General features: G+C 40.1%; 1 protein-coding gene across 2 annotated transcripts in view; it reads right to left on the bottom strand.

Moving 5' to 3' along the window:
- Vha100-2 (V-type ATPase subunit a family protein Vha100-2) overlaps positions 1–19,847 on the bottom strand; it is a 44,271-nt gene that overhangs the window by 306 nt on the left and 24,118 nt on the right. For both annotated transcript variants that reach the window (XM_028169965.2, XM_028169966.2), the window contains exons 3-14: positions 18,919–19,095; positions 17,434–17,594; positions 16,363–16,543; positions 15,319–15,495; positions 14,431–14,643; positions 13,770–13,920; positions 6,995–7,368; positions 5,406–5,515; positions 4,769–4,896; positions 2,200–2,420; positions 1,208–1,442; positions 497–668 (exon numbers count right to left, since the gene is read on the bottom strand). In XM_028169965.2, coding sequence (XP_028025766.2) covers positions 497–668; positions 1,208–1,442; positions 2,200–2,420; positions 4,769–4,896; positions 5,406–5,515; positions 6,995–7,368; positions 13,770–13,920; positions 14,431–14,643; positions 15,319–15,495; positions 16,363–16,543; positions 17,434–17,594; positions 18,919–19,095 — 2,300 coding nt within the window. The remainder of the gene's footprint in view (positions 1–496; positions 669–1,207; positions 1,443–2,199; positions 2,421–4,768; positions 4,897–5,405; positions 5,516–6,994; positions 7,369–13,769; positions 13,921–14,430; positions 14,644–15,318; positions 15,496–16,362; positions 16,544–17,433; positions 17,595–18,918; positions 19,096–19,847) is intronic.

Below are 19,847 nucleotides of genomic sequence, written 5' to 3'. Positions count from 1 at the left end.
AATTAAAATGGTAAAATCGAGAGATAAATATAATAAAAATAAATGCTTCAGATGTATTTAAATGTCATGAAACCGTGATGCATCAAATACTTCTTGTTGCAGATAGGATTTTAAACTCTCAAGTATGAATGCAAATTGTTTATTTACTAAATAATGATGTCACATGAGCAAACGATTTAAACGCAAAAATGAATAACGAATCTGATCTGCGATCTTTTAAAATTGGTGAGTAAATTACAACGCGGAACTTAGTTATAGGTGACGTAATTTGGGGCCAAAATGGAAAACAAAGTAACCATGAATAATTGTGCATATAAAACGATTAGCCACATATGCTACTATATGTATGTGTGCAAGAAATATTCGTTGTTTAAATGCAGAACAGATGGATCTTACTAATATTTGATAAAACAAACTGATTTAATTAGTTAAATACTTTGGAAGAGCGGTCATTAGTTGCATTCCATCCTCATATCTCTGTTGTCTCAGTACTGACCAGTGCAACCGCAGAGTGTGCAAGAATGCGGAGAGTCCCTCCATCATGACGAGGATGGCGAGCGTGAACAGCGCCCAGAAACAGAACGCCACGTACAGCTTGATGGCGCCCACGTAGTTATGGTCCTTCAAGCCGAACGTCAGCACCATGTTCCATAGCACTTCGGATAACTCTGCCAATAACAATTATAATATTGAACACTTTTCTTAAAATAAATATTGAAGAGAGAGAAAGAGAGAGAGAGACCATACTTTATTGTAGACAAACACAATTAACATCAGAAAAAAGTTGAAATAATTTTTTTATTTGGTGTGAGGGATCATACTTGTACAACAAAACTTTATAGACTGATTTATGGGTCTAAACGTACATCTTAATCCTGCAACCGTCCGCTATAGGCAACGGTATCAACTAGTATCAAGTGTTGTGACTATGTTTCATAACTCGTGTTCAGTAGCACCTTTAGAAAGAAGGAATGACGACCTTAAACGTTTTCATAAAAACTAAAGCAAATTTATAAATTACATGCCTAAGTATGTATGTAATTCGAGTCTATACTAATAAACAAACAATGAAACAAAGTGTATTTTTTTATATATTTCTAGTGCAAAAAAATCAAATGTTTCAGTTTGAACGGTTAGTCGTTCTTGTAACTTCGACCTCATGCATGAAAATAATGACGTCATTCACGTAAAAATAAAATACACTTACCAGCGTGAGCGAGCGACAAGGCCCAGAGTCGGAGGTAGGAGGCTGTGTGAGAGATGGTGCTGAGCACGTATTCGATGGTGTGGATGGCCTGGTGGATCATGATCTCGCTGAAGGGCTCGTCCTCGTGGTCGTGCCCGCCGCTGGACTTGGCTTCAGGCTTGGGCTGCACGTCGCCGAGATCCGTCTGCTCCTGCAGCTCGATGCCTTGGTTGACGCTGCCGTTGGAATGTTCGGGCTGTAACCATTTTTTTTGCTCTTATATTGTTATGCCAATTAAAAAAAAATAGAAAACTTCCCAGTTGTAGACGGACGAGCATACATACGGCCAACCTGATGGTGAGAGGTTACCGTCGCCCATGGACTTCAACAATGCCAGGGGCAGAGCCAAGCCGCTCCTACCGTTAAGTACTTCCACAAGCCTCCTTTGAAGAAGGACAAGTCATAGCGCTCGGGAAGCACCGTGGAGGGGAGCTCATTACAAAGTCGAATGGTAGGTGGCAGAAAAGATTGCGCGAAACGCACTGTGGATGAACGCAGTGGCTCCAGGTAGTATGGACGCAGTGGCTCCAGGTAGTATGGATGAACTCTACTCCGGTGGCGGGTGGTGCGATGGTAAAAACCACATGATCCATAACCAGTATCATCTCAATCATTTCCAATTTTAAAAAAAATCCATGAATATTTTCAACAGTAGATTGATTATCGTCGAATATCGAGGATCGGACAAACACCAGCATAGTTAGTTGCAGTTTTACTGGTGGTAGGACCTCTTGTGAGTCCGCACGGGTAGGTACCACCACCCTGACTATTTCATAATACGTTTCGGTTTGAAGGGTGGGGTAGACGTTGTAACTATACTGAGATCTTAGAACTTATATCTCAAGGTGGATGGCGCGTTTACGTTATAGATGTCTATGGGCTCCAGTAACCACTTAACACCATGTGGGCTGTGAGCTCGTCCACCCATCTAAGCAATAAATAAAAACCTGTACCTTGGGGTTGTTCTTCTTAGTAGCGAGCAGGTACAGCGGCTTCCCGAGCAGCATGACGGGGATGCAGAGCAGCGCGATGAACACGAACACGCGCTGGATGTCGCTCTGAGCGTCGAACATGAACTCCTTGCAGCCCTCCTCCGGGACGTTCTTCGAGAACAGCATCATGTTGATGAACAGGATCAGCACCGACGGAGCGCAGCCTTGGGTGTACGCCAGCTCTGGGAAAGTAGAAATAGGACTATTTAGTTTTATTGTCATTTATAGGCATCCGAGATTGAGGGGATATTGATTCAGGAATGGCATTAAAATTAATCTATACTAAAATATATAAATCTACAGGGATTTTTACGGATGTTCCGTTATAACTACTGAACCATGCATCCGATTGACTTGAAACTTGGTATCCATATAGAAAATACATGTACTTAATGCTATATAGGATAGGCTAATATTTATATGAGTGTTGGACTCCCTACACCAGTTGCGGGGGCGTTAATGATGAGAATCGTTGTGGGGGCGCTAACGATTAAAAACGCTATATTTAAAATTTCATCTTTTATCAACTTATTATGATCATGTACAATACGACCGATGTATCTTGGCGAGTCCGAACTTCGCGCAGAAGGCTGCGCACAAACGTTTTTAGGAACCAAATGGTGGCATGACCGACGTGCGCGGGGCGGAGGTCTAGGCTAGGGATTGACTCTGTGTAAACACAATCGTCCCTTTATTCAATCAAATATCGCAATCGATTTTTATCGATTTAGAATTTATTGATTTTTGTTTTTATGAGATACTGAACGAAATAGATTTACAAACTTATTGAATGTTGTCGTTAGTAAACGAGACTTCATATTTAATAAAAAAAAAAAACTAATAACACTTTATTTTCTTGGTTGAAAGACATGATTTAGTTGAATATCAGCTATTTATAAACAACTACTACAATAGGGACTGTTTGTGAATATTTTAAACCTCCAATAAAATGGAATATAAATATATTTTTTTATTTAAATTTTAATCAATTTGAAAAAAAATCGATTGAACAACATCCTCAAACACGCATATTGGACATCCCTCTTCTTGACATCGTATGAATTCGGTAATTCTCGGTACGCGGTAATGTGTCTCACTCACACGCTAGCATTAGTGTCGTGTTCGCGTCGCTATCTCTGTCTTGAATACGGGCGGCTACAAAACTTTTCATTGATTTATTATTATTATACTGTTTTTGTTTAGTGCTCAGTTTTTTGTTTAGTTTTAAGATTGTTTGTGTTTAAATTTGTTTTAGTATTAAGTGTCCCTTGGCATTTATACTATTCGTTAAACCAAAGCATAATAGTGTTTTAAATCGTCGGCCGACAAACATAATTATTGATTTAAAAAAAATAAAAAAAGAAGAAGGCTTAAAAGATTTTGACAGTTTTATTTAGAGTTGCTAACGCAACTGGTGTATCGCAACGCACAGTACAGCGGATCGCAACTGAAGGCAGTGTTCGGGCTTACTTTCGAATTAATTTAATTACGTTATTTTTACAGCTTTCTGTCATAATTTATTATTCTTTTATTATCTCTCATTAATTTATTACGTTATTTTTATAGCTTTCTGTCTCATAGTGTTTTGATATTCATTTTATTTGTACTTGGTTTATGTATAATTAGGGACATTTTAAATCGTATTTTGATTTAAAAAAATTAATGCTAATAACACTTTTTTTTACGAGTGTACATGCGCGAAAGTTCACCTGCGGCTATATTCAGACTCGCCAAGTTACGTCGGTCGTATTGTAAATCAACTACTATTATTATTAATTTTAATAAATATTTAAATATATATTTCTCGGTGCGTGTGTTTGACACTAAACTCCTCCTAAACGGCTGGACCGATTTAAATGACTTTTTTGTATGCGTTTGGGTGGCACTCTGGGTAGTTTAGATTCACAAATCAGCCCGGCAGTTTTTTTTTTTTGCTTAGATGGGTGGACGAGCTCACAGCCCACCTGTTGTTAAGTGGTTACTGGAGCCCATGGACATCTACAACGTAAATGCGCCACCCACCTTGAGATATAAGTTCTAAAATCTCAGTATAGTTACAACGGCTGCTCCACCCTTAAAACCGAAACGCATGACTGCTTCACGGCAGAAATAGGCGGGGCGATCGTAGGTACCCGCGCGAACTCACAAGAGGTCCTACCACCAGTACTAAATATTATTTATATTTGTCTTTTATTATATTAATTATATTTATCTTTTATAGAAATAATTTATATGGCAAAACAACGTTTGCCGGGCCAGCTAGTGTCAAATAAATCTTTTATGAAAGCTCCCACAGTTCCCTGCTGCGATAAAGACATGAGAGGTAAATTTTAAAAACAGCCAATCCTTCATATTTATGTTTCTATGGGTATCGTAAATTATTGCCGGAGTCATGTGCATGTAGTGCATTGACATCACAGCGACACTGGTGCCACCTACCTTGAGACAATAAGCCGATCTCAATAGTATAAAGTGCCCTCGTCAACAATTACTTCGAAATACTAATTTTTATATAGTTTCAGTAACTAACCATCATTCTTAGTGCTGTACGCGACCCATTTGAAGAACATCATGAACACCATGTACAAGAACAGTAGCGCCAGAAAGACGATCTGAGGGAGGAACTCGAGGAAGATGGAGTAGCGACGCTTGAAGAAACTGGAAAATTTAATTATAATGTAGCAAGACTTTTTTTTCTACCTACTGCTAGTAGTCTCTAGGGGTTATGCTAGCTTAATTTTAAGCTCACGGGGTTCAAACTGAGAATTTCCTAATACTAACGCAAGACAGAGATAGCACTATGACGAGATTTGATAATCAACTCTCTTCAATTATTTTCAATTCATTGTAATTTCTTAGCCAAGCTGATAAGCAGAATCGCCTTAAGATATCAAGTCAATAAGTTGTAATAGTTAAAATATAATAACAGCTATCGGCTTTTCCACGAGAACGCTTGACTCTTTCGCAGTAGAATCATTCTAGACTTTAGTACCGTTTCGTATGGATTAACCATCATAGCACCTACGGTATCAAATATTCAGGATACGAATAAAGTAGAATATAAATAGATAGTGGAATAAGTAAAGCGCTTAGTGCACACGTATCCACTCTTGGTCTAATTGATTTTCGCAGTAAACTTGAAGTCGTAATAATAATTAATAACTCACTTGTAGTTGACCACGCTCATGCAGACACCGAATATCATGTGGATTACACCGAATATGATAGACAGCTTCATTTTGTACGAGTTGAGGAAGATAATCTTGTTGTCTGCGCTCTGTAAATGAAGGATAAGTTATAAATGTATATTGTCGGGACGAATCGCCAAGTTCCAGTGGTAGCACTCAAAAGTGAACTAGACAGAGGGTAGACAGATTTATCTGCTCCTAACATCCTACCCGCAGCCTTCAATATACCTGTGACCGCGGCGCTGGCAACACTGCTGCAACTGGTCATAATATCGGAAACTTATTAAATGTAAAAATCATAAACCCGCTTAATATTAATTACATCATTCTTCTGCCCTTCTCCCAGTCACCTGGAGGCGGCGCAACATGTTACGTTATGTCATTTATTTATTTATTTATTAAGTTGCACCAACAAAGTAATCATCAATACAAAACATTGACAAATTGACAAAAGTTCATGGCAGATGTCACCTCAATTATAGGCGCAATCGACAGTGCATTAACATCAAAAATAAAATAATAAAAATGTCATGTATGTAACCTTAACTAGTAGGTAAGTTCACGGGGCTCAAACCTGACGACGTTGCTAACACGAACCCTAGCAAGAGCCGTGCTTCGCAGAATCTACCACCGGATCAGAAACGCGACCCACTGAGAAGATCCGGCGAGAAACTCAGTGGGCTGTGTCTTAGGGCTAATTTACTCGTCGAGTCCTTCGTCGCAAGCGACGGGTTCGACGAGGCCGATGACCGGATCATATACCATTTCTTCGCTCACTCCCCTCTTACACATATCGTCTTTCACGTAATCCATCCATTTCTTCTTAGGTCTACGTCTACCTCTTTCTCTTGCTTTTTTAAATAGATCTACGATTTTATTTCTGAAAATGAGTTCATCAGTGTAGAAAAGTTCACTGCTGGACAAAAGCCCCTTCGAGTTCATGTCGAGAGGTGAAAGGCGATTTGGTTTCAGCGACATTTTTTTAACATTACAGGAGAGCCATTTAGAGTAAAAAAATTTGGAAAAAATTTAATCACAAATAAATCTTCTTCAGCTATTTGATTGGAGTAAACTTAATTGAAGTTCGATTAAAAACATCAAACTGTTGATGCTAATACGAAATAAAAGGCATTTTTAATTACAAAGATAAATCGACCTTATGCTGCCAATACCTCCCAATTCACATTTTTACTGCAATCGTTTATTTTTTGCGCCAACTTTATATCTTAATGTTAGAAGTGGCTACTTTTAGTTATAATTATTTTAGTTTTTATGATCTCCTGTAAACTTGCCATCAAAGCACTTAGGAGGTATTGGCAGATCGAAATGTCGCATCTTCAGCGAATTTTATTTTATTGCTTAGATGGGTGGACTAGCTCACAGCTCACCTGGTGTTAAGTGGTTACTGGAGACCATAGACATCTACAACGTAAATTATGTCGAATTTCGCTTAAGCCAAATAGCCTGTCAACCCTCAATATACAGGGTATTGTTTAAGCTGGCCTAAAGGTCTAGATACAAGGCCATAAACTAAAAAAAAAAGGTATTGTTTAAGTAAATCAGCTCACCTGCCAGATAGGGTCGATACCGATGAAGTATGGCACTTCAGTGTACGCGTCTTTAGGGTCGAGCGTCAAGGCACCGTTCTCAGCGAGCGTGTCGTTGTCGTACGGGATGTGCCAAGAGGAGCCAAATATGTTCAGAGACTTGGAGAAGATATCGTTGTAGACCAGGCCGGTGTACATAGAGAAGCAGCCCATGAGCAGGATTATGTAGCGGCCCGCGAAGAATATATTCCAGATTTCGTTGTTCGATTTCTTGGCGGCGAGCGAGACTTCCTTCACGACCATCCAGCCGCCGAACATCGCCATGATGCAGCCGTGACCAAGGTCGCCGAACATCACAGCGAATAGAAACGGGAACGTTATGATCGTGTACAAAGCTGAGGAGGGATAACGAATATTTGTCATTGAATCGTAAGTCAGGTTTCGGTGTGCCGGAATAGTATATTACGCACCTAGGGAGAAAAGTAGGACATTCAAACCCGCGAATTGGGTTTGTGAAAAAAAATTCGAAATAATTCAAAAGTTATTTCAAAATAAAAAATTATTTTTTTGAATCCAGTACCGAAGACACGCTGACAGCTCCCGAACAAACCCGAGCGCGTGTGACGTCATAATGTTAGTTTTCCCTCATTGCTATATTATCAGACTTTGCCTTAATAAATCCTTTATCACACATAGCTAATCATAACCAACTAACAACTCGTTTTTTAGCAATAAATTTTCAATACTATTGTCTAGTCACGTGTATTAGCCGTAAACGCAGTACTGTTATTAAATAGCTATAACATTATGACTGTAATTTATGTTGGTTCGCAGGTTCGTGGAATGCACTAACAGAGGTTTTAGTGAGAATAATATTTATTATCTATAGTGGCGTCGGATGACAAAACTTTAGTGGTTAGGAAGCGCGCGGCGTTCGTTGCTTTGGTCACAGCACTGACTTCGTTCGCCTCAGGTCATCGGTCCGAGGCCCCCTCACCTCTCGTTGAACCCCGCGCACTCCCTCTTACAAATCTTGTTAATTTAAAACTAAGCTAAAACTTTTGTTAACTTGTCCTAACAAAACAACTTCACCATACAAACAAACATACACCAAATATATTAATCGCAGCTCCAAATTTATATTTAACGCATCGCTAATACGCCCCACCCCAGTGCTGCCTCAGCAGCACTCACTCTCGACTCGTAATCGAGCGATGCGCGTGACCGATCTAGTTAAAATTCCCATGCCCCACCCCAGTGGGGACTCGCAGGCGGTATGAAGGTCCATTTGATTCCGTGATTGGAAGCCTTATCTTTCAACACATCTTCGTCTAGATTTTTTATAGACTTCTTCAGTTCCGTATTCGCTCCTCGCAAGTTTGTTCCGTTATCGGAGTACATATATTGTGGCCATCCACGTCTTGCGGCCATCCTTCGTAATGCCATAATAAATGAGTCCGCGGTAAGATTATTAACTAGTTCCAGATGAATAGCTCGTACCGTCAAGCACGTAAACAGGACGCCGTATCTTTTTTCGCGGCGTCTTCCTACCGTGACTTCCATGGGACCAAATAAATCCACGCCGCAATAAGTAAAAGGTCGTTGCTGATGGGCCATTCGCGCGCCAGGTAAGTCATCCATTCTTTGTACTTCTGGTTTAGATTTTCTTGTTCTACAAAATGAGCATTTAGATGTTATATGTTTAACGGTAGGTCTCAGTCTTGTGATCCAGTATCTTTGTTTGACTTCATTTACTATTGTTTCTTGATTTCCGTGTGCGTAGTAATAATGATAATATTTCACGATCAATCTAGCAATGTAGCTTCTTCCGTCTAGTATAATAGGGTTTTTTGATTCAGGTAGAATGCCAGTAGCAGCACCGATGCGGCCACCGACTCGTATAACTCCATACTCGTCTAAGTAAGGGGACAAGGTAAGTATATTACTTGTTTTTGATACACATCCACTGTTTTTTATTTCAGTTAACTCTTTTTTAAACGATTCAGCTTGTGATTTTTTCAGTAACAATATTTCAGTTTTCTCCATAGTATCGTCGAACTCAAAGGTAAGTTTTTTGCATTTGTTTATAAACTTGAGTATTAATGAAGTGGATCGAAGCAACCGAAGCCAAGAACTAAATCTAGTAGCATCAGGTACAGGTAAGTTAATTTCCTGTACTTCTACTTTTATGAAATTAATACATTCTGGCATTGTTTCTTTTCTGTCGCTTATGAAGTCGTGAGGCCATTCGTTTGCTTCGTGGCGTAAGAAGGTAGGTCCATACAACCATTCATCTTGGAGGGCCGGGAATTTATAGTTTTCTCTCGTTGCAATATCAGCGACGTTTAATTTAGTGGGAACATAACGCCATTCTTTTGTCTTTGTTAACTCATCAATTTCACCCAAACAATTTGCCACATAAACTTTATAGTCGCGAGCGTCATTTCTTATCCATTGCAGCACTGTCGTCGAGTCGCTCCAAAATATTCGTTGCTCAGGCTTTATAATATGTTCTCTAGTGACTGAGTCCGCTAGTCTTGCCGCTAAGACGGCGGCTTGAAGTTCCAAACGTGGGATGGTAATAGGTTTGTTTCCTGCAACTCGAGATTTGCTCGCAATGAATGCTACGCGTATGTTAAACTCGTCGTCAATCCATCTCCAGTACGCGACGGCGCAGTATGCTTTGTTAGACGCATCACAAAATATATGAATCTGTAAGTTTGTATATCCATTTCGAGTTAAAACTCCACTGCAATCGTCTCCACAATTATTATTGTAGCTGTGCGATGCAGTATTCGTAGCGGATTCGGCGTGTGCTACGCTCGTAGCATTTTTCGTAGCCCTAGTCCTTGAAATCGCGTTGTGTGAGGATGATAGCAGAAGGGTTTCATTATTCGTCTCATTCACTCGTATGGTAGCAGCCGGATAGTACCTCGGCAAACTCACGTCTTTTAATGATTCCAGAAGATAAATCCATTTCAACCACTTCTGGAATACCGCTTCGGTTATGTAATCATCCATATAGTGGATATAGTCCATATAGTGACTCCTATATATGGCGGAAGCAGCAGCGGGCATTGATGACTTATACCGCTGAGCGTTTTTATTTTTTACAAATAGAGCTATAAATGGCGAACAATTAGCAGCAAAAATTAATGACGTCATAACGTAAGTGTTTATATTTCCCTCCGGTTATTTTCTATATAAAAAACGGAAGGCATCCTGGTCTTCTGGTCGAATTTTCACTTTGAGAAACATATCTTTAATATCTCCAGAAACAGCTATTCGATTTTCTCTAAATCGCAACATGATGCCGAATAATGACATTAGTAGGTCGGGCCCTTTCAATGAGTAATCATTCAGGGACAAACCGTTTGTTTTGGCCGCGGCGTCAAACACTAAGCGCAGGTTCTTTTTGTTCGGGTTATCGACACCAAAGTGAGGTAAATACCAAGTTTTCAGCGGTGTAACATTTGAGCTGATCAGTCTTTTTGCGAAATCATTTTCAAATAAATGTCGTATTCGTTCTTCGTATCTTTTTGCATATTCTTTGTTATTTTTTAATTTTTGTTCGACTCCTTTTAGTCTACGGAGAGCTGTTAGGTACGAGTCCGGCATCGTACAAGTCTCATCCCGCCAAGGTAAGCCAACATGCCATTGACCATTGATGAGAGTGGAGGTTCGTTCTAAAATTTCAACAGCGCGTAAATCTTCCGAGTTCTGTCTTGGTTTGCCAGACACGCCCATGGACTCGATTGAGAACGACCTTCGCACCTCCTCGTGGATCTCTCGCAAAGTACATTCAGATTCTATGACGTCACTGGAGACAAACAATGAAGTGTGACGTGCAGCAGAATTAGGTAGGTAAGCATTAGGTACTCTTCCATGGAGGCACCAACCCAGAGGAGTCCGGGTGGCACAGGGTTCATTGGGCTTACCCACTCTCATTTCCAGAGGTAACAGGAGGTGACAATTATCTTGTCCAATTAAACTTGCGGATGCAGTTGTGTTGTGGTTATGGCTAAGTTATGGCTGATGTCATTTAGGTGCATATATTTTTTAACATTTACTGTAGGCAAACTTTGTGGTAGGTTTAACTCTCCGACAATCCGCGCATCGATTGTAAACATCTTGTTATCGGTACTACACTTACTACACAGTGTCACCTTTGCTAGCTGCGCATCGCACACTAGTTCAGTGTCGTTCCACGCGCCGCGCACACAAAGACGTTCGTGGCGGCCGCGCAGTCCCACTTGTAATGCCAGCGGAGCGCTAATCAACGACACAGTCGAGCCATCGTCGAGCAAGGCGGTCGTGCTAACAATTCCGTTCGGTCCGTGAATGTTTCTAGGCACAATTTTTAACATTACGGAACAGCTGATATTAATATTTGTTACTATTTCAGACTGAACTTCAGTTTCAGGTGGCGTTTCAGATTGTGCTGCTGATACAGATTGAGTGTCGGTTCGACTCGGCACATAATGCAGTAAGCGGTGATGCGATTGTCCACAATTGCTTACGTCACAGCTTGGAGCGGAGCACGTTTCCCTGCGATGATGCGCTAATAAACACTTATAACAAATGCCGTAACGCTTCACATGGAACCATCTGTCCTTTCTTAGTGATTTTTTAAATTTTTTACACTCAGTTAATTTATGGCTACCGGTACGACAATAACCACATTTTTGTACACTTTGTCCGTCTTGCACTAAAATTGTTTGTATATTGTTCACTTTATCATAAAGTTTACGTTTGAAATTGTCCGTCCTAGATTGCAATAAAGTAGCACTACAAGTTGATACTTTTACAGCTTCTTCGGTGAGGAAATCTGACAGCACCTCTAGTCTAGGTTTCGGCAATTCAGCTGTGATAAGCGGATAACTATAATCTGTCCACTTGGTGAGCAGGGTCGTGGGTAACTTGAATAAGATAATGTTAGCCACTTCCATGCCTTGCAGGTACTCTTGGCGACCAAGGGCTCGTACAGCGGCCACGTAATTTTTCACTTTGCCTGAAAAGGGTACTATTTCTTTGTGGTAGTCCGTAGGCAGTGGGTTCATCTTCTTTACGTCTACCACGATGCGAGATAGGATGACGTCAGCGTTTCCGAACTGTAGTTTTAAAGTGGAAATTATTTCTGCAGGAGAAGCACCACTGATAAGTAGGCCGGCGACGGCTTCTTGTGCGGTACCTCGTAAACACTTTCGTAACCGCCAATGGTTTTCTTTATCGCTGAAGTTGCAGACTTCAGTCGATTCCCGGTAGGCCTGCTCGAAATGTAGCCACTCTTTTGGGTCTCCGCTGAAGATAGGGAGTTCTTTTGGAGTGCTGAGACGACTAAGCAGCTTAGTATTTTGCTGGATGGCGGAGGACGTCATAAATTCTTTGAATGCGCTCGTGAGCTGTTGAACTGCGTCGTTGTCGGCCGGGCTTGAGTGTGACTTGTGTTTATCACTGTTGAGCTTAGTAGCCTGCTGCAGTTCCTGTTGACTACGCTCTAACCATTTTTCTATATCACCGCCGTTGTTTTTCTCCGATATTTCTGATGGTGGACTGTATTCTTCTTCGAGTTCTGCTAGATCCGCCGCTAACTTTTGATCAATGAGTTCCATTTGAATACGCGCCTTCGCCTGAGCTGCTTCTAGTTCCAGTTTCTTTTTCTGGATTTGTATTGATTTTGATGATGACATTTTCTTGGACCTGACTGACTGACGTGATGCTAGTGAAGGCGGATTTTGTTTTTCGGTTCGTTCCGATTTCACTGCACTCGCGGCACAAGAACTTTTTGCGTCATGCTCATCGTCGTTTTTTCTTTGTTTGTTGGCGGTACTGCGGGTATTTACCATTTTTTTCTTTTGCGGTGGCGTGAAGAACATTCGCGATCCGGGTCGTAGGACCAATTGTAATTTATGTTGGTTCGCAGGTTCGTGGAATGCACTAACAGAGGTTTTAGTGAGAAAAATATTTATTATCTATAGTGGCGTCGGATGACAAAACTTTAGTGGTTAGGAAGCGCGCGGCGTTCGTTGCTTTGGTCACAGCACTGACTTCGTTCGCCTCAGGTCATCGGTCCGAGGCCCCCTCACCTCTCGTTGAACCCCGCGCACTCCCTCTTACAAATCTTGTTAATTTAAAACTAAGCTAAAACTTTTGTTAACTTGTCCTAACAAAACAACTTCACCATACAAACAAACATACACCAAATATATTAATCGCAGCTCCAAATTTATATTTAACGCATCGCTAATAATGACGTCACAACTATGGTGACCAATCATGGCGCATTTATAGTCACATGTTTTTTTTTTAAATTCTATCAATTTTTAATTATTTATAATTTATTGAATTTCTTTTTGTTTATTTGCATTAAATATCCATATTATTAATAATAAAGTTTTAAAATACATAAAAAAGCATTTTTTTTTCAAAATTCCAAATATTTTGTCACAAGGTGCTTATACAATTTTTTTCCCGCCGGGATGAAAAGTTCGCTTTTAGTCCGATTATCCGATTCTCACCGGAAGAGAATGGAGTACTTTTGTCCCGCGTGCCAGGGATTACAAGCGAACTTTTCGTTCCGGCGGGAAAAAAAATACATATATCGCACCTTTAGAATTGAAGTGGCTTAATCTAAACGCCAAAAATGTAATTGAAGAATTATAATTTTTCAGTTTTGATTTTAAAAAAAGTCTTAAAGCGCATACATTAAAGTTTAAGGTAAGGGTTGGGTTAGTTACCTAATATAAACATACACATTCGATTATAGAGTAAATAGGGAGCGTTGATCCGAACATACCCGGGTTACATTCGCGGTAGGAGGCGACTCCGTAAGCGTCGATGAGGTTCTGGAAGCCGCGCGTGAACTTGTTGGTCCTGTTGAAGGTGGGCGGCTCCTCGTCAGTCTCGATGCAGTTCAGGAACGACGGGATCGAACTGCCGCACGCGTTCTGCGAACACCACCCTCTCTTAAGTAAGGTAAGTTTGAAGTCGTCGTGGCCTAATGGATAAGACGTCCGGTGCATTCGTATGTAGCGATGCACCGGTGTTCGAATCCCGCTGGCGGGTAACAATTTTTTTTTATGAAATTACGTAGTTAACAAATGTTCACGATTAACTTCCACGGTGAAGGAATTACGTTGTAATCAAAATCAAACACGCAAAATTATAGTTTGCGGAATTATTGGTGATAGAACGTCTTGTGAGTCCGCGCGGGTAGGTACCACCACCCTGCCTGTTTCTGCCATGAAGCAGTAATGTGTTTCGGTTTGAAAGGCGGAGCAGCCACTGTACTGTAATAACTGAGATCTTAGAACTCATGTCTTAAAATGGCGGCATTTACGTTGTAGATATCTATGGGCTTAACCACATAACACCAAATAGCGCGTGAGCTTTTTCACCCGTCTAAGTAAATAGGCGACATGTATTGCCTATAAAATAATAACAATCAAAGTACGTACCGAACCATCAGCCAGTGCCTTTTGTACGTTGGGCAGATCAGCAGTCGGCACCCAGCATTCACCGATGAGGCACTTCTTCGTGACATCCATGTTGAACAGGTTTAGGGTGTGGTAGATGGCCTTCATCTTCCTCACCATTATGGTCCAGCTGGTCAGCTCCTTGGCGACACTTGCAAGCACACGTTGTCTGTGGTCGCGGGTTTGGTTCAAGACCTGTTACAATAAAATGAAATGCTGTTGTTACATCTTTATACGATTTCTTGTCCAATATTTTTTTTGCGATATGTTAATATTGTTTTATACTTGAAAATTAATGGTGTAAAAATTAAATTTTTCAAACAAACATTCGTCACTTTTGCTACGTTATAGCACTATTCACAAGTCTTTTATAGCCCATGTAGCTGCCAAGTTTAGGTTTTTCTAATGCGCTTGTAATTGGTTTTTAATAAATCAAACATCTTTTGTAAGTCGATTTATGACTTTTTTATTCAGCGACACGATGCCGATTTGTCGTCGTCGATTTCAGTGTGTGCCAGCCGCCGTCGCCCTAAACATGTCGTGTCGGATCTTCTTGATCCAGTCCGGTTCTTTTAGAGATATTCCAAGCACCGATCACTCTTATCGTCGACCATAGAAACAAAGAGTTCGACGTTCAACCTAACCCATAGATACTGTCCACTGAGTTTCTCGCCGGATCTTCGCAGTAGCTCACGATTTCAATCCTGTGGTAAAGTTTTAGCAAGTTCCCTCAGGCTGAGCTCCGTGAGCTCACCAACAAATTCGGTGAAACTGGAATAGCTCCTTCATGCTATCAGGGATTAGGTACGGAAAAAGAGAGATAAACATTAAACATCCGTGACATAAAATAATTATAGGTCTTATAATTACCATGTTAAGGTCCTCGAGTCTGGTCCTGACTCCCTTGACCATGTCCTGTCGTTCGGTGTTAGAAGGCGGGCACGGGTACAGCGAGGCGTGGAAACCGGTGCACACTTTCTTGATGCGGGACTTTAGCTGTTCGCCTTGGAAGAACGCAACGAACACGGTCTTGTAGATCTCGTTACCCTAAAATTTATTAAAGGTCAGTCGAAACATTTACCTCAGCTATTTCGCAGCTGTATTACAGTAGATCGGGGGAAATAGGGACTAGAGGTAGAATAGGGACAAATCTGGAATGTCACAATACTTTTGTTGGGTTTTTAGAGATTTAACTTTGTTGAACTGAAAATGACTTTTATTTAGCGTTTAACAATATTAAATAGTTTAATTTAGTCATCAAAGTTTTGTAACTCACAACTAACCTAACAACTAAATAGTAAACTAAATAGCCCTATCGAAAAACTCTATTGTCCCCTTAATCTGATTCACCCCAAAGCCAACGTTAATCTGGTCAAGCTAGTTTTTTTCTGTTTTTGCTTATACTTTGTAATAAACTATGTATTATGACGCATCGTATATAAAAATTAAAGCCTCCGGAACCATTATGATCTCCGTTTTATTACTATAACTACAAAAAAACGATAAAAATCAATGTCGAACTTAAAAAGTGTTACGATTCCCCCCATTTTACGGTATATTATTTTATTACGTATTCTTCTTGTTCATTGTTCCCTAACTGCTGAGGATCGCGAGCACATGTGGACTTTCCTCCATAGCGTTCGGTTATGAGTGGCATGGTATAGACTATCAGCAAGCGCTTTCATAACCAGATCTGACCATGTGGCTGGTGTTCTGCCCACGGCGCGCTTGCCTTCTATGCGATTCAAAATTTAAATTACGTATGAAAGATACCCTTCATGAAGCTAAGGGTCGCAGCAGATGGAGGGAGATCGTACGGGAGAAATTGATGCAGCAGAGGAGTCACGACCCTCAGTAATAAGGAAAACGCCGCGAGGAGGAGTAGGGAGGAGGATGAAAGATACAATTTATTACCGTAGCAGGATCTTCGAGCGGCTTGTCCAGTTCAGCACGTCGCAGGAAGACGTTGCCTCTCGAGATACGCCACAGCATCCGTTCGAATGCGGGCACGCGCTCGCGCTGAACCACGCCCGCAACGAACCCGAGGCGGCCGCGAGTGGCCGCTTGTTGACCAGTCTCGTCAGATATTAAGGACCTACCATACAATTCATACTATTACTACTTTTTGATCTATACCATTTATTAAGTTATTTCGTTATGATCCACGAGTAATGCAGTGAATAATTCAAGTTTACTTAAAAGGACAGTGAGTCTCAAGTTTACCTAAGGACGAGTGATACCAGAAACTGAATTAAAAAAGTTTGAGATTCTACGATACAGACTTTATTGTAATACCAAATTACCATAATTGTACAGTTTTCATTGGCGTAGAAGCAGAAATCTACTCACGCAAGAGTCACAAGACTTATGTCTTGGCCTTGGCAAGAGGCAGAAATGTTTGGGTCGGGGAAGGTAGGTATACCAAATATGTTTTTGTTTGATCACACTTAAAATTTGGCAAGCAACGATTCCGTATAAATCGGTCATGAAATTGAAACCATCGCTACCATTTGATTAACTGATGTCATTGTCTAATTAATTCCTTCCCTTAAATCCTTTAAATTTCCAATCGATTTATAGTGCTCAATTCCAAACTGTAAAGCGTACGGATTTTGTTTTATTGCTTACATGGGTGGACGAGCTCACGTCCACCTGGTGTTGAGTGGTTACTGGAGCCCATAAACATCTACAACGTAAATGCGCCATCCACCTTGAGATATAAGTTCTAAGGTCTCAAGTATAGTTACAACGGCTGCCCCACCCTTCAAGCCGAAACGCATTACTGCTTCACGGCAGAAATAGGCGGCGTGGTGGTACCTACCCGTGCGGACTCACATTAGGTCCTACCACCAGTAATTTATTAGACATTTTGGTCTTACAGTTTGTATTAGACATTACCTATCTATTCTGCACATTTATTTGAAATTTCGCTCCACAATGACTATTACGGCTATTTATCTGGCGTACTGAGTACTAGATACTAACTTGGTCAAAGAATCCATGCCGATTTCCTCCTGTGCGGTGAAGAAAGCTTCGGTCTTTTCAAGGACATGTCTCAATTCGGTCAACTCCAGATAGTTTTGTTTCAAGTTGACCGCGTTGTGTGACAGCTCGAGAATTTCGTTTTCGGTTTTCTCTAAATGTGCCTGACGATTGAATAATTCAAGAATCAGTATTCATAATCTTCTAAACAGCCACATGAACACGGCTGAGAATAATTCTTCTTCCTTACATTTTTCTGCATTAGTTAGAAGTGACTTGTATCCAGTATTGGGATCTGAGACCTTCAGTAGTTCTCCATTAAAGCAAAATACTTGCTTTACTTTTTCTATTCTTTAAGTTGAAAAGGCTTGTGTAAAATTTTTGCCATAGATACCAGACTACCAAACTCAATAGACTGAGTCACACTGACTCGTTTAAACATTGCGGCCTGAGATCGAAGACCAAACTTTCATTGGATTAAGGCTATCTTAACGGATATTCATACTGTAGACGATGTTGCGTACTTTATTCTTTAACAAAAATCTGTTACACGTTTTAAAGAATTAACACTAAGTAAACGTTCAGTAACGGATGTTCAAAATTTATGATTACTGGTAATCTATAGCTATGTCGTGAGAAAATCTATTGATTATTATTGAATCGATAAATTTCGTGTACTTCAAACTAAAATATTAGGTTTCAATTAAATAAAGCCGTTATAAACATCCTTTGGAAGAACACATAATTAGGTATTTTTTGACAAAAACTCATTATTACATTTTATTCACGTTGAATGAGACAGTCTTTACGAAGTTAGTGGGTGGTGTGGCGTTTTAAGATCATACACCGTAAAGAATTATCCTACGTATCTCAGCTTCAAAACTGTCTGCGTTCAGTGCGGGACATCCTTTGTCTAATAAGTAATAACACAAAATACATGTCGTGGATAGCTCGTGCATGTTGTGATGCTCCGATAACCCCTAAACATCAGTTGGATTATTATTAGCCACACGTTACATCACGTGTTACGCATTCATTTTAAGTAGAAAAAAATACTTGTGATTTTTTTAATGGGTATTGAAATATTTCATCACTTTTACTCCTATACGACCTGCTCATGACTCTCGTGGGAAATTTAGTGCGGTGGTTTCAAAAGGCAACGTTCTGAGGTGCAAGGGAAAGTCGAGGGCAAAAGATTTTGCGGACGATCTCCAACACGATGGACCGACCTCATAAAATCTGTGACTCACTCCAACATAAATGATTGCTCTCACTCTGCGAAACATCGTGCCACATGGCGTCGCATCGCGAGAGCATTGGTATCGCAGGATCCGACTGATGGATGACCACGACCACTCTGTCAAGAGTGTACGAATAGGAAGAAGAAAATATTTCACAAAAATAGTCATTGAAAGTCATTGAAAGAACCAAGATCCCTTATGACTGGTTTTGCTACTGTTTTGTTATTGGTGGTGTTATTGCACTCGCCTCCAAGTCAATGATTTCCCTTGGGTTTGGAGCTCGGGGGGCTTCCTTGACGGCGGGAATGTGGACACCATCTTTGTGCACCTCGGCCTCGATATACCGGAGTTTGCGTTCCATTTCATCGCAACGGCGCACCTCGTTAACGAATTTCCTTTGGAAAGCATTTACGTCCGGATTTAACTGAAACATAAAATAATTTTTTACACATTAACTTTAGTGACAAATAGAACTAAACTATCCGAAATACGGGAATTTTGTTATCTAATAAACTTAAGGATGTTTAGGTACTTTTAACGATAGGACGCGGTCGGAATTCACTAGTAACAAATAAAACGTCTCGGAACATAATTTTTACAATAGGTCCAAAAACGAAATTCCCACTTTCGTATTTTAATATTTAAAAGTAATTCTTTAATGATGCCACCTTTAAAAATGTATAATTCAATTAAAATTTTTTCGAATATCAACTCAATTAATATAATCATAGATTTTGTTTTCCAATTCCGCAATATTATGCATTTTTGTGCATTTGTATCTACTGTTGAATTGAGTAATTCAAATTTTTTTCAATTCAGATTTCATTATTAAAGGAGATATCGACACAAAATATTTTATTAAAATACTGATTTTAGCTGGCTGTATAGCTAATCGAGGTTTGCTGGAAGAAGGTTATCTAATAGTAATCAATGAAAAATTATTTATTACGATGACCAATTTTTTTCATTAAATAAATGAGAATTGAGTTAAATATGTAGGAAAAATAAAACGAAAGTAGATTTTACGAACTACAGTATACACCACGTAGAAACGAATGTTTTACCTTAAACTATCCATATTCGGTTTCCCGTAAACTATGTAGTAGATACAAAAGTGGGACGGCCCCATAAGGCGTTTGATGTCGATTAGCCTTCAGACTATTAAATTATCTATGC

The sequence above is a fragment of the Bombyx mandarina genome, chromosome 09 (assembly GCF_030267445.1).
Source record: "Bombyx mandarina strain Sakado chromosome 09, ASM3026744v2".
NCBI lineage: Eukaryota > Metazoa > Arthropoda > Insecta > Lepidoptera > Bombycidae > Bombyx > Bombyx mandarina.
This window is presented reverse-complemented; position numbering and strand designations above follow the sequence as displayed.